General features: G+C 38.4%; 2 protein-coding genes across 2 annotated transcripts in view; one reads left to right on the plus strand and one right to left on the minus strand.

Annotated features, from left to right (window-relative positions):
- Window positions 1-13,881, minus strand: part of LOC127525357 (signal-induced proliferation-associated 1-like protein 2) — a 212,317-nt gene extending 198,436 nt beyond the window's left edge. Inside the window, exon 1 of the mRNA XM_051917853.1 lies at window positions 13,714-13,881. The gene's annotated coding sequence lies outside the window, so the exon portion shown is untranslated. The remainder of the gene's footprint in view (window positions 1-13,713) is intronic.
- A 2,031-nt stretch (window positions 13,882-15,912) lies between these two features.
- On the plus strand, window positions 15,913-19,588 carry LOC127525000 (microtubule-associated protein 10-like). Its single transcript, XM_051917169.1, has 2 exons — window positions 15,913-16,909; window positions 18,672-19,588. Exons 1-2 carry the CDS (start codon window positions 16,024-16,026, stop codon window positions 19,451-19,453), a joined length of 1,668 nt encoding a protein of 555 aa, XP_051773129.1. The 5' UTR covers window positions 15,913-16,023; the 3' UTR covers window positions 19,454-19,588.
- Window positions 19,589-22,283: the final 2,695 nt, after the last annotated feature.

Consider the following 22,283-nt stretch of genomic DNA (forward strand, 5'->3'; position numbering starts at 1 on the left):
ACTCGATTTCTGCACACTTAACGAATGCTTTCATCATAACTAACAGTGCAAACGCAATGTAAAATATAGCTGCGAGCAGCAATTATCGGGGTTCAAGCATTTTAAGGCCTTTAAGCCAATGCGTAAAAAAGTATTATGATTTATTTAGCAAGCCTGTAACCATCTAAATCATAGATGGAAAAGACCATTTACAGCCAATAGGCAGTTTAACATAGGAAATGCATGTTTTTTGCAAGGGTTCCAACAATATAAGACACTTGAGCCTATGCCTAACGGTTTAGGAGTTTTTGTACTTTTCACCGCTGTAGAGCCCTGTTATGTTGGAGTAGTTCAGTTAGCTATTTAAAGGGTTAGTTCACCCAAAAATGAAAATTCTGTCATTTATTACTCACCCTCATGCCGTTCCACACCCGTAAGACCTTCGTTAATCTTCGGAACGCAAATTGAGATATTTTTGTTTAAATCCTACATAGGGAGCAATGACATTTCCTCTCTCAAGATCCATAGAGGTACTAAAAACATATTTAAATCAGTTCATGTGAGTACAGTGGTTCAATATTAATATTATAAAGCGACGAGAATATTTTTGGTGCGCCAAAAAAAAACAAAATAACGACTTATATAGTGATGGCCGATTTCAAAACACTGCTTCAGGAAGATTCGGAGCGTTATGAATCAGCGTGTCGAATCCGCAGTTCGGAGCGCCAAAGTCACGTGATTTCAGCAGTTTGGCGGTTTGACGTGATCCGAATCATGATTCGACACGCTGATTCATAACGCTCCGAATCTTCCTGAAGCAGTGTTTTGAAATCGGCCATCACTAAATAAGTCGTTATTTTGTTTTTTTTGGGCGCACCAAAAATATTCTCGTTGCTTTATAATATTAATATTGAACCACTGTACTCACATGAACTGATTTAAATATGTTTTTAGTACATTAATGGATCTTGAGAGAGGAAATGTCATTGCTGGCTATGTAGGCCTCACTGAGCCATCGGATTTAAACAAAAATATCTCAATTTGTGTTCCGAAGATTAACGAAGGTCTTACGGGTGTAAAACGGCACAAGGGTGAATAATTAATGACAGAATTTTCATTTTTGGGTGAACTAACCCTTTAACATGAAGCACACACGGCTGAACGGATAACCACTTTACTAGTTCTGTGCCACTCACTCCACAACGCATGCGCACACAGCAGACAAGAAACATAACCCCGAAAACCTAGTGGTAGAACACAACACGCCCATCAGGCCGATCAGGGCGAGCCTTGGTGACGTTGTAGACGGTGTGAGTACTACCAGCCTTCAAAGTTTCAAGTCCCTACGACTTACGGTTTGGTCTGCCCGATCACTTTTAGGGGAGAATGCTGATCCTTGGAAAATTAACAATTACAATAGAGTTTTAGAGCTACACACTTGAATAAGAGATTCGTTGATTCTAATAAGAATTTTGTGCGAGAGTCCAGAACACTCGCGTTTCCGATTTCTCAATTCATGAACCTCAATTTAAGCTTCGATGCAAATTTAATTCCACGGAATTAAAAAGAATATGATTTTTCCTGAATCCTATAAAGCATTTACTGTATCATTTCAACTGTTTTGCTTGACATGATAATTTTCACTTAAACTTTATGAACAAGAACTGTATCCACACAAGGGTCAAAAGCTAAAGGATCATCTAAGCGACTAAATCCATTTTCCCCTCCACATGCAGCACTTTGTGATAAACGGTGCAGTATTAAAAGCGTGTGTCGGACTTAGCCTACATTTCACTGAACCATGTGTGCAGCTCATACTTCAGATGATAAGTGGGTCATAACATCTCAGGCCCTCAGTAGCACAGAGTGGTCTGTGTTACCATATATCTCGACCCCTGACCAGAGGGGTCTTCAGTCCTGATCCGCATGGTGCCATCTGCCGAGCTGATGCTTGTTCTGTTGCATCACCGGTTCTGCTCTGACCTTCACTCTCGCTTTGGCCCCAAAAGCCACTTTTCTATTGTCAGGCCAGTGCGAGCCAGGGCTAACAACATGCGGGTGGGCCAATAGCCTCGGACCTAGAGCGGCCAGGCCAAAAATCAAGCTGTGTTTCCACTGTCGGGCCAGTAGCTGTGGTGCACTTGGAATAAAGAGGATGTTAGGATGTTGAATTGGTCAATTGTGATGTGACAAAATGTGATTTTATTTTTTGCTATATCACCCAGCCCTATAAAGCATACAGTTCCAACCCTAAATCCTCTAAAAGTCAGTCTACACACACCTGTGATGCACAGCAGTTGGATTCTATGTTAATACACTAAGATGAGACAGCTAAACTGCCCATGTTGTGCTCAAAACACATTTGTCCTAATCTTGACTAGTTTGGGACAAACCTGCACATTCCCAGGATTTCATCCATTAACACAAAGCACACTCCGGAGGAAATGTCTTAATAATGGGCCTCCATCTATCCATAAATCAACCACAAATGTGCATCACTGACACATGCTGGCACATAAGCATACATGATTGAAAAAAAAGAAAGGAGAAGAATGATACAAATGATACAACTCCCATTGGGTCTACAAAGAAGTGACTGTAAAAAGCACATGAAAAATGAGCTGTTTCTTCCACTGCAGTCCCTGATGCATAAATACTGCAAGATGTGTGGCTGAGAAACGCCAACATTTCTGACAACAAAATGGACTTAATGTGATTTTTTCAGTGTTCAAATACAAATTACCCATTTCAGCTTCATTTACTGCCAAACTCTCATATAGATATTTCAGTAAAGCCATGATGGCAGAAACAGAACGGGATGAGTGACAGAACGAGGAGATAACCAACTTATGTATCATCTGCTGTAGCACTCGCTGTGCAGAACATAAAATGCTTACATTGGGCCTGTAACATGATTAGACGCGGCTGGAAAACACACACATCTAACAAGTATCACTCAGCTGGGATTCAGGAACTGGATTTACAACACTTCCTGACTTTGAAAGCTAAGTTTTGGCTATACGTCACAACATCAATGTTGTGTGATCAATGTCTATCTGCTTGTTCATGTTGTTGTACCCTGATTGTACATCTGTATTATTTGTGTAATTTATCAATATTATGTAAAGAGTCCTTGGGTTCTTGAAAGGCACTTTGTAAATAAAACGTATTAGTAGTAGTAGTAGTAGTAGTAATGGTGTTCAACCAAAAGTGGTTATTTTAGTTCCAGTAGTCGGAACCAATACCAGTAAAATTTTGCGGTTCTCTGTATCAATTTCAGTACCAGAGCAAAAACTGTTGAATGAAGTACTTTATAAAATGTTGCCTTGTTTTGTCATGTCCATTGGTTATCACCATCAATCATCGCAGTTTCCAATTCAATCACACATTTAAATACGGTTGTCAATACAGAAACTTTTTATTTAGATTGTGAATGGGTAATAAACAGAAAGCAAGAACCCGTCTTAATTGTATAATGAATCTCTTATTTACATCATGTTTACACTTGGTTGGTTATAATGAAAGGATTTTTGTGCAGCTCACGCTGAACAAAACAAAACCTGTTGCGTTTTCAGCTGTGTTAAGCAGACTTACTGACTAGTACCTCTGATAGGCCATTGCATTCACGTGCTCAACAGATATGATTGTGATTGGCTACAATGTTCAACGCTTGTAAAAACACGCTGTAATTAGCTGTAAACAAACACGAACTAGAGCGTTTGAAAGCAGCATCTATCAGCAGATGCTAAATATACCTGATACTCTGTACTACCACACTGCAGAAATGCTGGTACCTAGGGCTGGACGATATATCCTCAAATCAAAATCTCGATTAATTGTACATTTTACCTCGATTACGATTACGGATTCATTTTTTTTTTGCCCTCATAGTTTACTGACATGGTTTGTACTGTAAATATGCTTGACTATTACACCGTGTCTACACCAGACGCGATCGCAACTGCTCAAAGCTGTCTACACTGTAGACACGGTGTTAGACTAGCGATGTGTTTTACGTTCGTAGAGAGCGGTTAATTAGGTGCGCTATTATGTGGTCGGATCATTTTCTTCTCTTAATGGTTACCATTGCTGTATTGTCAACATGTCTAATTGTAATGTTTGCAAACAATTAAAATTTGCAAAATCGCCCAGCCCTACCGACATGGGAAAATTACGTCGTGAGAGGTTCTGAATTTCGTTTTTGATTACTTTTAGATTAATCGTCCAGCCCTACTGGTACCGTCAACTTTTTTTTTTAGTGAGTGTGTATGGCCACTTTTTTTACACCTGTTCAACTGCTCATTAACACAAATATTTAATCAGCCAATCACATGGCAGCACCTCAGAGTATTTAGGCATATAGACATGGTCAAGACGATCTGTTGAAGTTCAAACTGAGCATCAGAATGAGAAAAAAAGGTGATTTAAGTGACTTTGAATGTGGCATGGCTGTTGTTGCCACACAGGCTGGTCTGAGTATTTCAGAAACTGCTGATCTACTGGGATTTTCACACAACCATCTCTAGGGTTTACAGAGAATGATCTGAAAAAGATGAAATATCAAGTGAGCGTGGGTGAAAATGCCTTGTTGATGTCAGAGGAGACTGGTTCAGCTGATTCAACAGGCACTCGTTACACACGAGGAACACGTTGAACCTTGAAGCAGATGAGCTGCAACACTCCTGTCAGCTGAGAACAGCAAACTGAGGCTACAATTCACACGGACTCACCAAAACTGGACAATAGAAGATTGGAAAAAAGTTGCCTGGTCTGATGAGTCTGGATTTCTGCTGCAACATTCAGATGTTTGGGTCAGAATTTGGTGTAAACAACATGAAAGCATGGATCCATCCTGCCTTGTATCAGCGGTTCAGGCTGATGGTGGTGGAAATGTTGTGAGGGAGATTTTCCTGACACACTTTGGGACTCTTAGTACCAGTTGAGGATCATTTAAACACCAAACTCTACCTGACCATGTCCATCCCTTTATGAACATCTTCTGATGGCTACTTCCAGCAGGATAACACACCGCCACAAAGCACAAATCATCTCAAACATGACAGTGAGTTCACTAAACTCAAATGACCTCCACAGTCACCAGATCCATGAAGAACTAAGGCAGTACATTGTGTATAAATTTCTCTGTCACACCACATTGTGACAGCACTCAGAGATGCATTGTGGGACTGAATCCCTACACAATAACAGACAAAAGGGTAAAGCAATGTCAGTGACAATGCCAAAATTAGCAGCAACAGATATTCCCTGGGCCAGTAAATCATCTCCGTCTGATACCTGCACAGAGACACAGGACAGCATGCAACACATCTGGAGAAACTCTATCAGGGCGTCTCCTTCACCAGCCTGCAAGATGAGATTGTGTTGGGGTGGATGCGTGCATACATTCGACTGAATGATGGATATATATACACCTGCTCAGATTTTATGTGTATTCATGTCCTTTAGCTAAGAACAATGTCAAGCTCTCAAGCCAAAGATCAGGATACAGAACACAGCCAGAGGTTAAAGAGGGCGTTACACAAACTGCCTTGCAAATAAAATGAATGTCTCTGCAGCGTCCAACCACACAAATCAAACACTTTTCAATGAGATAAAGACACACAATAAAATTAACTTGTACACATAATAGAAGTGGCGTTCACACCGTTTAACTTTATGCACCTTCCAATGTTACACTAAAAAAATCTTGGGTTATTTTTTCTACCCAAGTCCTGGGCTGAGCATTTTGGGTAATTTTTTGGGGTTATTTTTCCAGTGTTTGGGTAGTTTTTGTGTTACCCAGCTCCTGGGTCAGATGTAACAACCCAGTGTTTGGGTAGTTCTTGTGTTACCCAGCTCCTGGGTCAGATGTAACAACCCAGTGTTTGGGTAGTTCTTGTGTTACCCAGCTCCTGGGTCAGACGTAACAACCCAGTGTTTGGGTAGTTTTTGTGTTACCCAGATCCTGGGTCAGATGTAACAACTCAGTGTTTGGGTAGTTTTTGTGTTACCCAGCTCCTGGGTCAGACGTAACAACCCAGTGTTTGGGTAGTTCTTGTGTTACCCAGATCCTGGGTCAGATTTAACAACCCAGTGTTTGGGTAGTTCTTGTGTTACCCAGATCCTGGGTCAGACGTAACAACCCAGTGTTTGGGTAGTTCTTGTGTTACCCAGATCCTGGGTCAGATGTAACAACCTAGTGTTTGGGTAGTTTTTGTGTTACCCAGATCCTGGGTCAGTCGTAACAACCCAGTGTTTGGGTAGTTCTTGTGTTACCCAGATCCTGGGTCAGACGTAACAACCCAGTGTTTGGGTAGTTTTTGTGTTACCCAGATCCTGGGTCAGAGTAACAACCAGTGTTTGGGTAGTTTTTGTGTTACCCAGATCCTGGGTCAGTCGTAACAACCCAGTGTTTGGGTAGTTTTTGTGTTACCCAGATCCTGGGTCAGACATAACAACCCAGTGTTTGGGTAGTTTTTGTGTTACCCTGGGTAAAATTAACCAACATGTGTATATTTACCCAGCCTTTGGGTTAAAAACAACCCAAATTTGGTTGTTTTTAACCCAGTGTTTTTTAGAGTGTAGTGAAGACAGTGGCGGTCAACTGACAAATATGGATATATGAATAAAATGGGCTTTTATTAGAAATTGGTTGTTTGACATGAAATATGTTTGCAATTTTCACGTCTTGTGGTGTGTGTGACGTACAAATCAATGCAAAACTATTTTAAGCAGCATTTGCTAATTACTATGCATGCATCTTTTATGAACTACATGGAAAAGTACATTTCATTTGTCACACCGCAGAACAATTTAAAACAATCTGATGAAGGGCAAAAATGGGATTAAATGGTCACTGGTTAGAGGACCTAAAATGTACTTTCCCTTATACATAGATAAATCTTGAATTTGACCGAAGAAACATCCAAGAACACATTATGCAGTATCTACTCATCTCACTGTTCATTTAAAAAAACAAATTTAGAATTAAAGTAGCTGCATTATTTAATCTGCCTGCTAAATAAGCATGCTTGATACCCGACAAAACACTTGATTTTAAAACAAGATTTAATTTGCCACATTCCAAAACCAACAAAAAACATTCATTGTCATGATACTTGTGTCTCCGCCAAATGACAACAGTTACACAAATACGGTCTGAATAAACAAACAGGCTTGTTGTGGCGTAAACCAGCAGCTGGCAGAGATCTGCTCTGATGATGCCAGTCACAACTGTTGGTCATTAACAAGTACAAGAGAGAAGAAACGGGTGACTGATTACAAACCAAACACAAATTCACATTGCTAAAGATCCATACATTAAAAAAATGCTTCTTGCCAACCTATTAGTACCTATTTCTTCTCCAATGCACCCAAACCAAAAGAGCCCTCAAGTTCCTATGATATTCTGGTCTCTATATGATTTGAGTCCGTGGATTGTCCATTTTATCGTTTGCCAAGGAGTAAAAATAATGATATCTCGAAAGTAAGACGCATGATTTGAAGAATGATTCACGTCTGGAGTGCAAACATGTTGGGTGAATTACATACTGAAGTGTTGGAGTCAAAGGTTTGTATAAATCACTAATGTTAACTATAAGCATTAGTAATAGAGACTGTTGCCTTAGGAAAGGCCATTTTTGATGGGCTCCATTATTTGTTAACTGAGTTGCCAGTAAACATGAAGAGCAGATGGCCTCTACTAATCCATTTCATTTGGAGTCCATCTCGTCTCTTCTGGTTAAACATGAAATATCCTTGTAATATCATGCAGTGAGAGTGATAACAGTGATAAACAGTTGTCTTGGCATCCTTTGGTCCTGATTGCCACATCTCAAGATATTCTCATCCTTTATCCAGTGGATTAGAAGCACGACTAAGATTCGTATGTTTGAGAAACGCTATCTTGTATTCAATACTAGACTGAAACACATTTCCGCCACACTAAAACAATGCACATAACCCATCATAAAGCATACTAAATAGTGTTAACTTGATTCACATTAAACAAAACGTTCCTGCTTGACGTGAGGGTAGCGAGCAGCTGTCCACCTGTCCTGACAGATGTTATTTTCAAGAGGAGTCTCCAAAATGAGCTTTAATTTCCTGTCATTATGTTATGAAAGAGTGCAACGCAAGATAAACATCCTTCTGCAGTCAATGTGCCATCTAAGCCCAGCGATGGGAAGACGAACTTCTCGTTTCTCCCATAAGGCAACAAAGAGGAAAACTTAAACACGCCAATAACATACCCAATGAAAATACACAATTTACCTAAACTAGTCAAGTCACATTTATTTATAGAGAGCACATTTTACAATACAGATTGTTTCAAGGCAGCTTTATAGCAATAAAATGAAAATAACAGTGTTACTGTGGAAAAAATGTAATCGATAACATTGCATCAATTTTAAAAAAAGACTTCACAAATAAACAATAGTGCCATTATTCAGATTCAGAATTCATTCAGCTCAAGAATTCACAGTGTCAACCTTGGCAAGTTCTTCAATTCTAACTCTCTTTAAACAGAAACTTGATTTAACAGTCTATGATGAGACTAATTAATACACACATTGACTGATGTCATAGTCAATCAATGTCAATATTCTTAAAGGGGTCCTTGATTATGATTTCACTTTATAAACTTTAGTTAGTGTGTAATGTTGCTGTTTGAGCATAAACAACATCTGCAAAGTTACGACACTCAAAGTTCAATGCAAAGAGATATTTTCTTACAGAAATCGCTTTTTAAGAACTACAATAAACGGCTGGTAGGGACTACAATGTGCTTCTTCCCGGGTTAGTGACATCACAAACCCTAAAATTTACATAAACCCCGCCCCCGAGAACACACAACAAAGGGGGTGTGGCCATGTTGGGCTGCTTTAGAGAAGAGGAAGAGTTGTTGTAGTAGAGTGTTGTTGCCATGTCGTCATTTTACGCCGGACTGCTTCACAAACGAGGGTCAATTTAATGCTGGATTTGCACTAGAGATCAACCGATATATCGATTTACCGATATTTTTGCCGATATTTAAGCATTTTACCATAATCGGATATCGGTTTTGTAATATCGGATTTACAGATAACAGTTTTGAGAATTGCGCAGGACGCCATTACAGCGCATCTGAGGGGAGACGAGACAACGGCATGCACAAGTAAAGTATACTTACCTGCTTTGCTGTAATTAGTAAACTTTATTTAACATAACAGCCATTAACGCACAAATTAGATGTGTTACATAAATGCCTGAAATGTAGCTAGTTTATGCAGCTTGTCTCTAAGAAATAGAGACAAGCTCACGGAGTCACGTAAGATAATCCGTCATGTCCTGTCACAATAAAGAGGTAACTTTGCATGAATTAAATAATACAGCCATGAATGAGCACATGTTGGAAATAAAAGCACTGAATTTAATTCTCTCTCTGTTGTCTATGCTCATCATTAGTCTTGTGAAGTCGTCTGCATTTTGCTGTTCACTCAGCGGGTTGATGCTCAGGAAATGCTCCACGGCCACTTTTAACAAGATTCACTTGTTTAAAACACCGAAATTATATAAACATTCACTATATAACTATTAATTCGCTAATAAACATCCAAGTAAACACAACTCTACGGAAATTATTTATTATCTCCGCGAGCGATCGAAGTTTGAGTATAGTTCTGTGTAAATGCATAGATCATAAACAGTGCTTTGTCAGCAGATATTTCATAATCTAGAATGACAAAAACATTATTAATAATTCTGATATAACATACCAGTTGAGAAATACAATAAAATACAATGTTTTGTTTGTTATATTTCAATATTCCAATATTCCAGAGAATATTATTTAGTTATTTAACATTATCCAGCGAATTATTCTTCACTCTTTAGCCTATTAAACAGCTTATAAATCTACTAAAACTGTAGTTTAAAATGAAGTATTACATTTCTGCAAAGTTGATATGACTCCTGTCTTTAAATTTATTTTCTCCATTTGAAAACATTAGACATTCTACATTTATTTTGCTTACATTAGTGTTGCTGCTGATGCTTTTTATAAATACAATTATTTTTGTAATATGAAGATTAAAATTAACATGAAAGACTACTAATTTTCAACAAAAACAGTTTAGTAACAGTGCACTTTTTTATTTTTTGCACTTTCAGACCCCTCTATTTATTGGTGTATAAATAAGATTTGTTTTGTTTTCTATGCAAGGAGGGAGTGATTGTTATAAATAATAAATGGTTCTGCATATTGGTTATCGGGCACATGAACAACACACAAATTATCGGTATCGGTTCTAAAAATATCAATATCGGTCGATCACTAATTTGCACAAAAGATTAACATGACGGCACATGCTAGTGGATGAGTTGAATCAACTCCACAGCAACTACATAAATTTATCCACTAACCATTCAGAAACGTCCTAAAAGTTGTAACTTCTTCCTGAGTCTCTCCATCAGTGTCGACTCCGGTTTGAACAATGTAAGGCTGAACACCGTTACTGACAATCCTCATTTTGGCTGCGTGAGATTCTCCAGCTTTGTTGTTGTTGAGCAACCGAAGCGCGAGCTGTTAAAGCTCCGCCCTCTTCTGGAAAGGGGGCCGGGAGCAGCAGCTCATTTGCATTTAAAGGACACACAAAAACAGCGTGTTTTTGCTCACACCCAAATAGGGCAAAAATGACAAGCTAATATTTGACAAGCTCTAATTTTTGTTTTTGGAGGGCTCCTACAATAGCTTTACATACATTCAAGGTCAAAAAACATGTTAATTTCCTCATAATATACATTGCACATTTCTCAAAGAGTCTGAAAACGGTTTGTTTGATGATTCAGTCTCTCTAAAACCCGAACCTACTCTGCTCTGATTGGTCAGATGGCCCAGTCTGTTGTGATTGGTCTATCACTTACAGCGAGCATCGGAAACAAAATGTTCATTAGCATATCGGAATTTCAGCTCTTCCTGATCCGAACAGTAATGATGGCTTCGGTTTTACCATAACAATCTCATGCTTTGGATTTGCTTTGGCAGCACAGAAAACAGCATCTTCTCACATGAACAACACAAACCAAACTCAACTAGTGTTTGAGGGCGGGGCAAAGTAGACATTGTTCATGGGCAGCCAATAAAGACCATAGGCTGGCACAATGCAAATTTGTTACAAACCTACGTAGGTTTGTAAGTTTGAGCACGGAATCTTGGGACATGTGGTCTTCACCTCACAGCCGGTGCAAAAGAATTGGGACGGGACTCGAGCAGAAATCATGTTCAGGGATGCGATTATTAACGTTACTGTAGTATGAAGCAGAGCAGGACCGAGTGTTGTGTGAGCTGAACGAGGAACGATTGCGCAACACACGCCTCACGAGCAGCGGAACTTTTATTATGCCACAGTCGCCGGCGCTGCTTCCGCTCTTCCGATCATGAGTATGAGGTAACGCAGCTCTGTTTATCATATTAGATACATTTGAGTGTGTTGAAAATGATGTTATATAACGTTACTCTGTGCGTTCGCTCGGCGGCTGCTGTGAGACTCTTGTTGCACACTGCAGTAAGATAGGTTGATTTTAGAATATCATATTAAATGCTGGATGGCTTGTGTTGATAAATAGCATGCCATTAATTTTAAAACTTATTGTACAATGGAGAAAATTCTGTATTACTGTTACTAAAAATAAAGCTGCATCTGATTATGCTATGTTAGCTACTTGACAAAATAGTGTTTTTCTCTGAGGCATGGTAAAGCATGGTACTCGCAAAAAAATCAAGAAAATTAGATTTAAACAATAAGACTAAACGTGTTGAGTTATATAACAAAATTAGTTTTCTGTCTATATATATCAAAACAGTTGTTCCCTTGTCTATTAAAACGTAATATTAAAGCTCTTTGGTGATGGTTTCTACAAAATAAAACCGGAAACCGAGGGTAACGCGGTATGACGCAATTGACAGGCAACTTCTCACACGTCCCGGAGCCTTGGTTAAAATTGCAATTTTCTCACGATTTACAAATAGTTGGAAACATTTCGGACATTGTAAGTACTCAAGTGAACAAAGTATATAACACTGGCCTAGTGGTTTTTGGATATTTTACTGCAAAAATCTTACATATTGCACCTTTAATTGTTGTGCACTTTGATCTTTAAAATTTTGCAGATGTTTTACAGCTATATTACACACTGCATGAAAGGCAATATTCAAAAAAGTATAATAGGGTTCACTTTAACAATGCTTTTTTACCCCCACCGTCTGCAACTAAATCACTTTTCAGGGATATAAACATTCTGATAGCTCACACAGTGTTTGTTTAATAAACTAGAATATGTCTATGAAGTATAAAGGCTTTCCAGGTGGTTTTCATCTTCAGAGACAGGGATGCAATATTGTTTGCTGGTATGAAAGAACTGATTTTCTCCTGTCCGTGTCCCTCATGTATTACGGATGATACGGCTATAAAGAAAATGGCTTTATTAACCTTGACACCGCACCGCACAAGGACTTGGCTGTTTAACTTGTCTAATCAAATGTGCAATTATCTGACCACAATCGGATACGTGCTGGCTGTTCAGAAGACAGAGAAAACAGAGAAAAAGTCCTTTGAGTGGCACAACACAAAGACTCATGCATTAATATTTACACTGTTCACACAGATATGATTCTTTGTTTAGAGCAGAATAAATAATGACAGCTCATTATTAACTAAGACGCAGCAGTTCCTTTCCTTACAAAGAAATACCATGGTGGAGTAATAGTTTCAGATATGATCTCACTGCATCATTAACCATATTCATCTACATGGTACATAGAAAAATACAATGAAATTACTATGGTACATGTCCAAAAGCATATATGGCATTACCATCGTACTTCTTGTTTGTGTTATCAGTGGTTTTCACAAAAGTAAGCACAAAAAGTGTTATGGATCAAAGCCTAAAGCAGGGGTTTTCAATATTTAAGATGCCACGGACCCACAAATGCGATGTGTTATTCAAAAATCTATAAATGTACATCTCATATCAAGTAGTACACAATCTGTCATTTGTCATTCAAGCATCATACATAAAAACTGCAACCAAATAATCTTAAAACTCCTAATTCTGCCTTGCAAAACTAATGAATTGGTAACATGTGGTATGGATTATCACTTCAATAAAGAAAATTTGACAATCCCATCATCAAGTAACTGGATTGTTGATCTATAAGAACATTCAAGAGCCCTCTAGTGGATTTCTGACAGCCTGTGTTTAAAATCAACTTTATTTTGAGTCTGCCTTTGTGTTATTTAAAGCACAGTCCCTGTGCTGCATTTGAACCCGATGATAACTCCATAGGTACAGGAACAGTCCATGATAAAGACAATAAATATGCAAAATGACAAAGTGCATGTGTCTGATAAACATGCAAATGTGTGGTATCTTCACCTGAGTTCTCAGTATTGTTTCAAGGACGCCTCCCAAACAGCAGGACTTTCTCAGTTCCTAGTGAGCTGTCAGACAGACATCATTTCTGGGCATCATTAGCGTTGACAACAAGGAACGCGCCCAAAACGACCAAACCTGCTGCACGCGACTATGACGCCTAGGTAGGCAGCTCACTAGGCTGTAAGTCACAATCTAAGGGTTTATATTACCAAAACTAAAACATATTTAATGAACTAAAACTAAACTAAAAGAAACTCAACGGACGCTATTATTACAAAAATCACAACACAATAAGTAAGCGGCACAAATAAACCTTACCTTCAGCATTCAGAGTAAAAGAAAGTCCCATAATGTGCAGATGAACGCCAATCTAATTCCTTAAAAAAAACACAAAGCCAGTGATTTGATCATATTCCATACAGAAACACTTGGATGTTCTCAGAGCAGCTGGTATCTTCACCCTCCACTCACTCAATCCAAAATACTGCCGTTTGTTCGGATGGCATGAAGCCGGTCTGTGGCCCCGCCCACCACGCCAGGTGATTGGTCGAGCTGTTGCCAAACTCCGCCCACGCACTTGTTCACAGAGTGGGCAAGAACATAAATATACAGTAAATAGACTTTTCAGTGCAGGTATTTCAGACAACTTTATGGTTTTCACACCAGGTCATTTAAAATGAGATTGTTTGCTGTTTGGGTATTTATGGATGAAATATTCTTGGATATCAGTTTAATAACAACTATAAACTGAAAACTGAACCTGGAGTAATAGTGGCCCCAACTGGAAGACTGAGGCAAAATCTTCTTTACAGATTTTTTTCTTAGTCTTAAAAACAGATTATGATATATATATATATATATATATATATATATATATATATATGCACACATATGCATATACATATATAAATAACGACGCACACCGACCACAGGTTCATGTGTAACTATGCAATAATTTTGATGCAATATTGTTAATAGTGAAATTTCTCTTTGTGTTGTTCTGTGGTTGTTGTTAATAATAATAAAAATATTAATAATAATAACAAGAAGAAGAGGAGGAGGAGGAATAACTCAAATATATTTATAAAATATATAAATTTGAGATGTTTACTAAGATCCTTCTATTATCTATTGAATCCCACAATAATATTTAAAATATCAGTAAGATTAATATATATAAAATTATAATTTATTGGGTACTTTAACTGAAGTTAAAATGCGTTTTCATGTCACTACCGAAACAGTGTATGTTTTAGTCCATTGGCTGAGATTGATTTTAACACACTTCTACATTTTTGATCAGGAAATATTCCTGTGTCCTTCCCTCTCATAGCCTCTCTTTCACAGTAGATAGGTCCATCATTTTGAGTTAAATGTGTTCAAAAGTCTGAAAATCTGCGTGTAACTTTAAGGAATGTCACTATCAAACACCTCTTTTTCTGTAATTAAGCAAACTTTTTTGGGTGTTATTGCATTAATTCCAAAATTTAGTTTATATGTGTGTACAACTGTTCAGAACTGTACTAGTTAACTATGTGCTGATTAGCATCTTTGAGCTAGGCTCAAAAGTATCTAAAATTGTCACTACCGAAACAGTCATGACCGAAACGTGGTGAAGTTTCGGAAGTGACATCATTGCTTTTTGAGTGTTATTCGATAAAATTTTGTTTTTTTCTGTGTACAACTGTTCAGAACTGTGCTAGCTAACCATGTCCTGATTAGCATCTTTGAGCTAGGCTCAAAAGTAACTAAAATTGTCACTACCGAAACAGTCACGACCAAAACGTGGTGAAGTTTCAGTTGTGACATCATTGTTTGAGTGTTATTCGATAAAATTTAGTTTTTTTCTGTGTACAAACTTTTAGTAGTTTTGCAAATCATTAGTATTGTAATATGTTTTAGTATGTGAGTTAAAATTCTCTAATGTGATGTGGTCACTACCAACACATTACTGTCACTACCGAAAATGTGCAGTCACGACCGAAACATGGGAGGTTTTGTCAAAAATAAAGTATATTGAATGATCAACTAAGATGTTATTATAGTGTTTGGTTCAATGTTTATTCAAACTAATGAATCCTTCACTTTGAAATCAGTTTGATAAACGTTATGACTTTTACAAAGAAAGATTGGATTCAAAATACAACAAATCTCATAAATTATACTTGAAATATTGTTAAAATCGTAATTGTTATTGATTTACCTGTGAAAAAGTTTTTTTTTTAAAAATAGCAAAAATTATATTTACAAGGTACATGTAAACAAAATCTTAATAGGTCAATGTAACCAGTCTTATTAAATTATTTATTATTTTGTTTCGGTAGTGACAAATTTGGAAATATTCCAAAACTTTCTGAAAATACAATATTAGAATTAACTGCACAATTACTAGAAATGTGTACGTTGGATATAATACAATTTGCATAGATACAACATTTTACTTCTAAACAAAACACTACAGTATTGCTTAAAATGAACTACATCTCCCAGTATCCCACGGTGCCAGTGACGTATCAATCCTGAGACGATATCGTTGCTAGGTGATGCGACTCACGCACACTCGCTTCCTGGTGCAGTTTCATCTCCGTTATAGATAATCTGTCCTTTAAGATGATTGTTTATATATGAATGCGCTGTGTTTTACTTCCACGGGGAAGGAACATGTCATCGACGCAAGAAACTCTCTTCTCGTTGGAACTGGTGATCGATTACGTCCGCTTCGACGGTTCGCGTGGCAGTGTTTTGGCTCCTGCAGTGGGTGTCCGCTTCTTAGATTTCCCCACACTGCTCATCTACCAATCAGGACACGAGGATGTTTCATCTAAATCAGGCTATGCTGACCTGTGCGTATCACCTGAGGCTTTATCTCAACAAGATAATGGAGACAATCTGAAGTATTCCTTCCATAAAGGCAAATCCTGTCTTTTTAAGATGAATTTGGACTCGTTACACAACCATCTACTGAACACTCCTCTTTACGCAATGGTATTGGATGTAAAAGATGAGATTCCCAAACTTATAGGAAGCTCCTTGATATCCCTGGCTAAAGTGACGGAGAGAATTAAACTGGATGTGGGTAAACATGGTATTGGCTCTCCAAGCGCTTATGGAGAGAGACTGCTGACCTCAATCTGCAATCTGATGGGGAAAAGCATAGGTGCCATTTCTCTGGCTTATAAGATTGTAAGTCTAGGAGCTCATTTAATCCCTCATATCCCAGAAAACAGAGTCTGTGAAGTCGGCGTGACCCGTGGAAAAGCAGAACAACACGAATCAGTGCATGCAAAATGTGAGATGCCAACAAAAGTGTCTGAGAATCATCCTGGTAATGTTCTCTCACCACAAATAAGCCTTGATGGACAGTCAGCTGATGTAGTGATATCAGAAGCAAAGCAGCCAGGGCTTCCGGCTGAACAGAGAGTCTCGTGGTGTGAAGGTGCACAGGAATACACCGCATTCTGCCCTCCACCTCTGTTTTACAGCTCCGGCCTGAAGAACCAACAGGAGAGGAAAAGTAGGATGTTTACCCTACTGTACCCTACTTGCTGAAAGAATTTCTGATTGATAGCTCATACTTTTAAATGGGTAGTTGATTATGATTTCACTTTTTTAACTTTAGTTAGTGTGTAATGTTGCTGTTTGGCTGCGTGAGATTCTCCAGCTTTGTTGTTGTTGAGCAACCGAAGCGTGAGCTGTTAAAGCTCCGCCCTCTTCTGGAAAGGGGGCCGGGAGCAGCAGCTCATTTGCATTTAAAGGGACACGCAAAAACGGCGTGTTTTTGCTCACACCCAAATAGGGGCAAATTTGACAAGCTATAATAAATGATCTGTGGGGGATTTTGAGCTGAAACTTCACAGACACATTCTGGAGACACCAGAGACTTATATTACAAAGGGCATTACTTTAAGCAAGTAAAACTAAGGCATTTTAGTATAATTGTAAAAATGTGTCCATTAACACTTACTAGACTGAAGCAACTTAGGTTTACTTGATTATCCATACAATGTGTAAATACATCATTATTACATGTGAGCATCAAATATCAAATATGATCATAAGGCTTTTGAGGAACATTTATTTGTAAATATCTCAATCATCGTTGTATTGCATTGCATTATATGTTTTAAAGGGGACTTGTAATGCCCCTTTCACAAGATGTAACATAAGTCTCTGGTGTCCCCAGAATGTGTCTGTGAAGTTTCAGCTCAAAATCCCCCACAGATCATTTATTAGCTTGTCAAATTTGCCCTATTTGGTGTGAGCAAAAACACACTGTTTTTTGTGTGTCCCTTTAAATGCAAATGAGCTGCTGCTCCCGGCCCCCTTTCCAGAAGAGGGCGGAGTTTTAACAGCTCGTGCTTCAGCAGTGACTGCGCCATTTTCCCGCAGAATTGGGCTATTTTACACTGTTGCCGCGGGTTGTTTTTATGTCCGCGGGTTGAAGCGACCCCAAATAACATGATATTTAGCGTAACTGGGCTAGTTTTGTGTAGCAATTGGGTGGGTTTTGTTGTGAAGACCTGGCAACCCTGCACTTCAGATACTCCACAACAACAAAGCTGGAGAATCTCACGCAGCCAAAATGAGGATTGTCAGTAACGGTGTTCAGCCTTACATTGTTCAAACCGGAGTCGACACTGATGGAGAGACTCAGGAAGAAGTTACAACTTTTAGAATGAAACTGGACGTTTCTGAATGGTTAGTGGATAAATTTATGTAGTTGCTGTGGAGTTGATTCAACTTATCCACTAGCGTGTGCCGTCATAATCTTAATCTTTTTAATCTTTTGTGCAAATCCAGAGTTGAATTGACCCTCGTTTGTGAAGCAGTCCGGCGTAAAATGACGGCATGACAACAACACTCTACTACAACAACTCTTCCTCTTCTCTAAAGCAGCCCAACATGGCCACACCCCCTTTGTTGTGTGTTCTCGGGGGCGGGGTTTATGTAAATTTTGGGGTTTGTGATGTCACCAACCTGGGAAGAAACTTGTTAAAAAGTGATTTCTGTAAAAGAAAATCTCTCTTTGCATTGAACTTTGAGTGTCGTAACTTTGCAGATGTTTATGCTCAAACAGCAACATTACACACTAACTATTTTGCTAAGTTTGGGCCTCCTTTGTCCTCCTTGAGTATGAGTGCCATATTATCACTATAAAGCCATAAAAGCATGATGTATTATATATGATACAAAACATAAAATCAAATAGGCAACCTGTTCTATTTATTTATTTATTTATTTATTAAAGATTTTCTGACTATTATGTTATATTTCAGGCTTTACAGGGTTAATTCCAGCAATGGAGAGTCTTAATATAGAGGATCCAGAAGATGGAAATAATGAAGACATGCATGATTTTCCAGAGATATCAGCTGTAAAGGCAGACAGATCGAGCAAGCTAACTTCAACTCCAAGGTCACAGCATGAAGAGACTGATTCAGCTCCGCTTGGGAATGTGATCAGGCAGTTACCGCTGCTGAATGCTTTACTAGTTGAACTATCACAGCTGAACGGACAGACGCAGCAGCAGCCGTTATCCATCCATCCTCACCTGGCGTGGTTGTACACATCAGCACCTGGAGCAAAAACTGAGTATCAGAAAACAATCAAAGCTAGTCCTAAACAGAGACCCGGTCAATGCAAGATAAAAGGAGGTGTAAAATCAGTAAAGAGTGCAAAGAAAAATGAAGAAAAGTTGCAACCTAAGAGGACGCTTAAATATGGCTTGACAAAGTCTTTTTGTCTCAGACTCAAGCTGGTCAAACCAGGACTTGTCAAACGGCATGAATGCATTGAATACCAGAACATAAAACAGGACCAGCCAACAAGACAGACGTCGTCTGACCATAAACGTGTTCGTAAGTCAGTTTACAGAGGCGTCAACTTAGATGAAACTGTTGAAACATTAGTTAGCAGTTTTGAAATGGACCCAGCACCAATTAAAACTGCATCATCAAGATCACAAACAAGTTTAAATGAAAGTCTTGCGAAACATGCTGCAGAGACGACGTTGGATGAAAGAGACAAAAAAGTAGAGTTCATATTCCAAGTGCACTGAGTGACCGCAGTGAGCAGCATTCAGATCTGAACAATCCTGGCGTCCAGAGTTTTAAAGAAAACAGCAGGGAAGATAGTAGAGCAAGCAGCCGTCCTCGCAGGTCAAGCCTGAGTAATGGCTCCTTCGAACAAGAAGAGTATCAGGATGACTTCACGAGCCTCAACACAACTGACGGATACTCGCCTGACCCGCTCAGCAGCCCAGAACCAAACAGACGTAAAACAAACAGCGGTTCGAGTACTTCAAGTCAAAATAGAGGTCTTCCTGTTCCCGTCAAAGCGGAGAACTCTCCGCAACGTTCCCTCAAAGGCACACACGTCATCCGACCACGTCTGCAGACCTCCGCTCTGAGTCTGTCTTCGGATGACAGTGAGGGTGAGTTTGTGTCCTCTGGTAGCGGCAGACGCCGGAGGCCTGGATCGCAGAGCAGTGGACAAAAGACTCAAAAATCAGAGAGCTTTGACAAGTGACCCTGGTGAAAAGGCCATGACATTTAGCCGGGTGTCAAAGGACTCGGATTTGCCCGCTAATAACCCTGTGCTGAAGTCCGTTCATCTTCAGAACACTCTGGAGAGGAACGGGACAAACTGGGTTCTCTGGGACTGGACAAGAATTGCCATCACATTTCAGAACTGGTCTTCAACAAACTTCCAGGATATACGCTGTGATAAAGACAGTGGTGATCTAATATACTGTACATGAAAATGACCAGAAACCATCAAACATCTTGTTTTTATTAGTCATTTTAATATGAATAATATGTTTTACACACTGAATTGTTGCATAGAAATGCATTCATTGGCACAGTTATTTTGTGTGTTCAAATACAGCTTTAATTTCATATGTCAATAAGTATTTAATGGTTTTATTATTAATTCATATGTTTTTCAGTATTTGTAAAAAAAATCCATAACATTTCTACGGCAATAAACACACTTGTTGTTTCTAAAGCTCAAAGTATACTTCACTTTTTACGCGTACGCGAGTGTCAGCGTACCACCAGGTTTTTGTAAGGTCGCACATGCGCATTTATTTATTTTTTTCCAGTAATTAGTTTATCCACAAGGTGGCAGCCGTGCCCTGGGGGCATCGATTCACAAGGTAGTCAAAGAAAACCAGCATAAACAGAACAGGAACGCATGCAAGCTACAGCGACGATGGAGGCCTATACAGACGAGAGATTGTGTGAAGAGGTTAGAAAGTACCCTCATTTGTACAACTCTTGCATGAAAGCGAGAGATTGCTCAAAACTGCACATGCGTTGAATGCCTGTGTATGCGTACAAGTCAAATGAAGTATAATTTTGCAAGGCTGTGCGGTCAACTGTGTGCGTATGCGTAAAAGACGAAGTATACCCAAGGCTTAAAGCCCTAAGTATACTTCACTTTTTATGCGTACGCGAGGGTCAACGTACAGTGCGCGTGACGCAAATTTCATCATCAGAAGAGTACGTGTGTATTGTACGCGCACCGCCAGATTTTTGTAACCATGCATACTTATACGCACAGTTTGCACATGCGCATTTAATTTTTTTGCAGTAATTAGTTTATCCACAAGGTGGCGTCGATTCACAAGGTAGTTAAAGAAAAACGGCATAAACAGAACAGACCGGAACTCATGCAAGCTACAGTGACAATGGAGTCCTACATAGACGAGAGATTGTGTGAAGAGGTTAGAAAATACCCTCATTTGTTCAACTTTAGCATGAAAGAATACAAAGATGTTTACATGGGTTGTAACTCGGGGCGAGAGATTGCTCAAAACTGTGCATGCGTCAAATGCCCGTGTATGCGTAAAATAAGACTGTGCGTGTACATTAGCGTACGGTCGTACGCGTAAAAAAATGAAGTGAACCCAGGGCCTTAAGCAGAACCTTCAATCTATTAGTAAATGAGTAATGAACCCATTTAAGTCATTTAAAATGGATAAAGTGGGAATGTGGATTATATTGAATCAATATTTGATATAAACGAGATGTTTCATGCTTTTTATACAAAATTGATGCCCTGAATACACTTCAATATTTAAGCATAACAGTAATGTTGTATTTGATGAATCTCAGAAACAGTTGACAGTGAAACATAATTTAGCTGGAGTTAAAAACAAAACAAATTGATAAAAAATAAAAAATATTTGTTACAGTCTGAAAGTGGGCACAACAGGATTGGTTATTGAACCGTCTGATGGCAACAGGTGGAAAATAATAATTTTATTTTTATGATTTATATAAATTAATGCTGGGCAAACGATTAATCGCATTATGTTTACATAATATATGTGTGTGCGCTGTGTATAATTATGTATATATAAATACACACACACACACATGCATGTATATATTTAAGAAAAAAATGTTATATTTATATCTAAAATATTTATGTGATGTAAATATATGTACAGTATATACATGCAAATATTTCTTAAATATATACATGTATGTGTGTGTATTTAAATATACAAAATAAGTATACACAGCACACACATATATTATGTAAACACAAACTTTTATTTTGGATGCGATTAATCGTTTGCCTAGCATTAATATAAATTTATATTATTTCTTAGTTATTGGCAGAACACCAACTACACATTTTCTATTCTTTAATATCCTAATCCTAAGTTAAAGCGTGATTTGTTTTTGTTCGGGGTTTTTTAACAGCATGAATTTTTAAATAAAAGTGCAGATAATCGGATAAAACGTAAATTAATATAATATTAATTCCTATAAATAGAATTATTAGACAACATAATTTACGATTTTTCCTTTTCTTTTAAACCTCTGTGAGAATAAATACTTTCTTTTAACTTTTTTTGTCATAAAAATAGCAGA

The sequence above is a fragment of the Ctenopharyngodon idella genome, chromosome 13 (genome assembly GCF_019924925.1).
Source record: "Ctenopharyngodon idella isolate HZGC_01 chromosome 13, HZGC01, whole genome shotgun sequence".
NCBI lineage: Eukaryota > Metazoa > Chordata > Actinopteri > Cypriniformes > Xenocyprididae > Ctenopharyngodon > Ctenopharyngodon idella.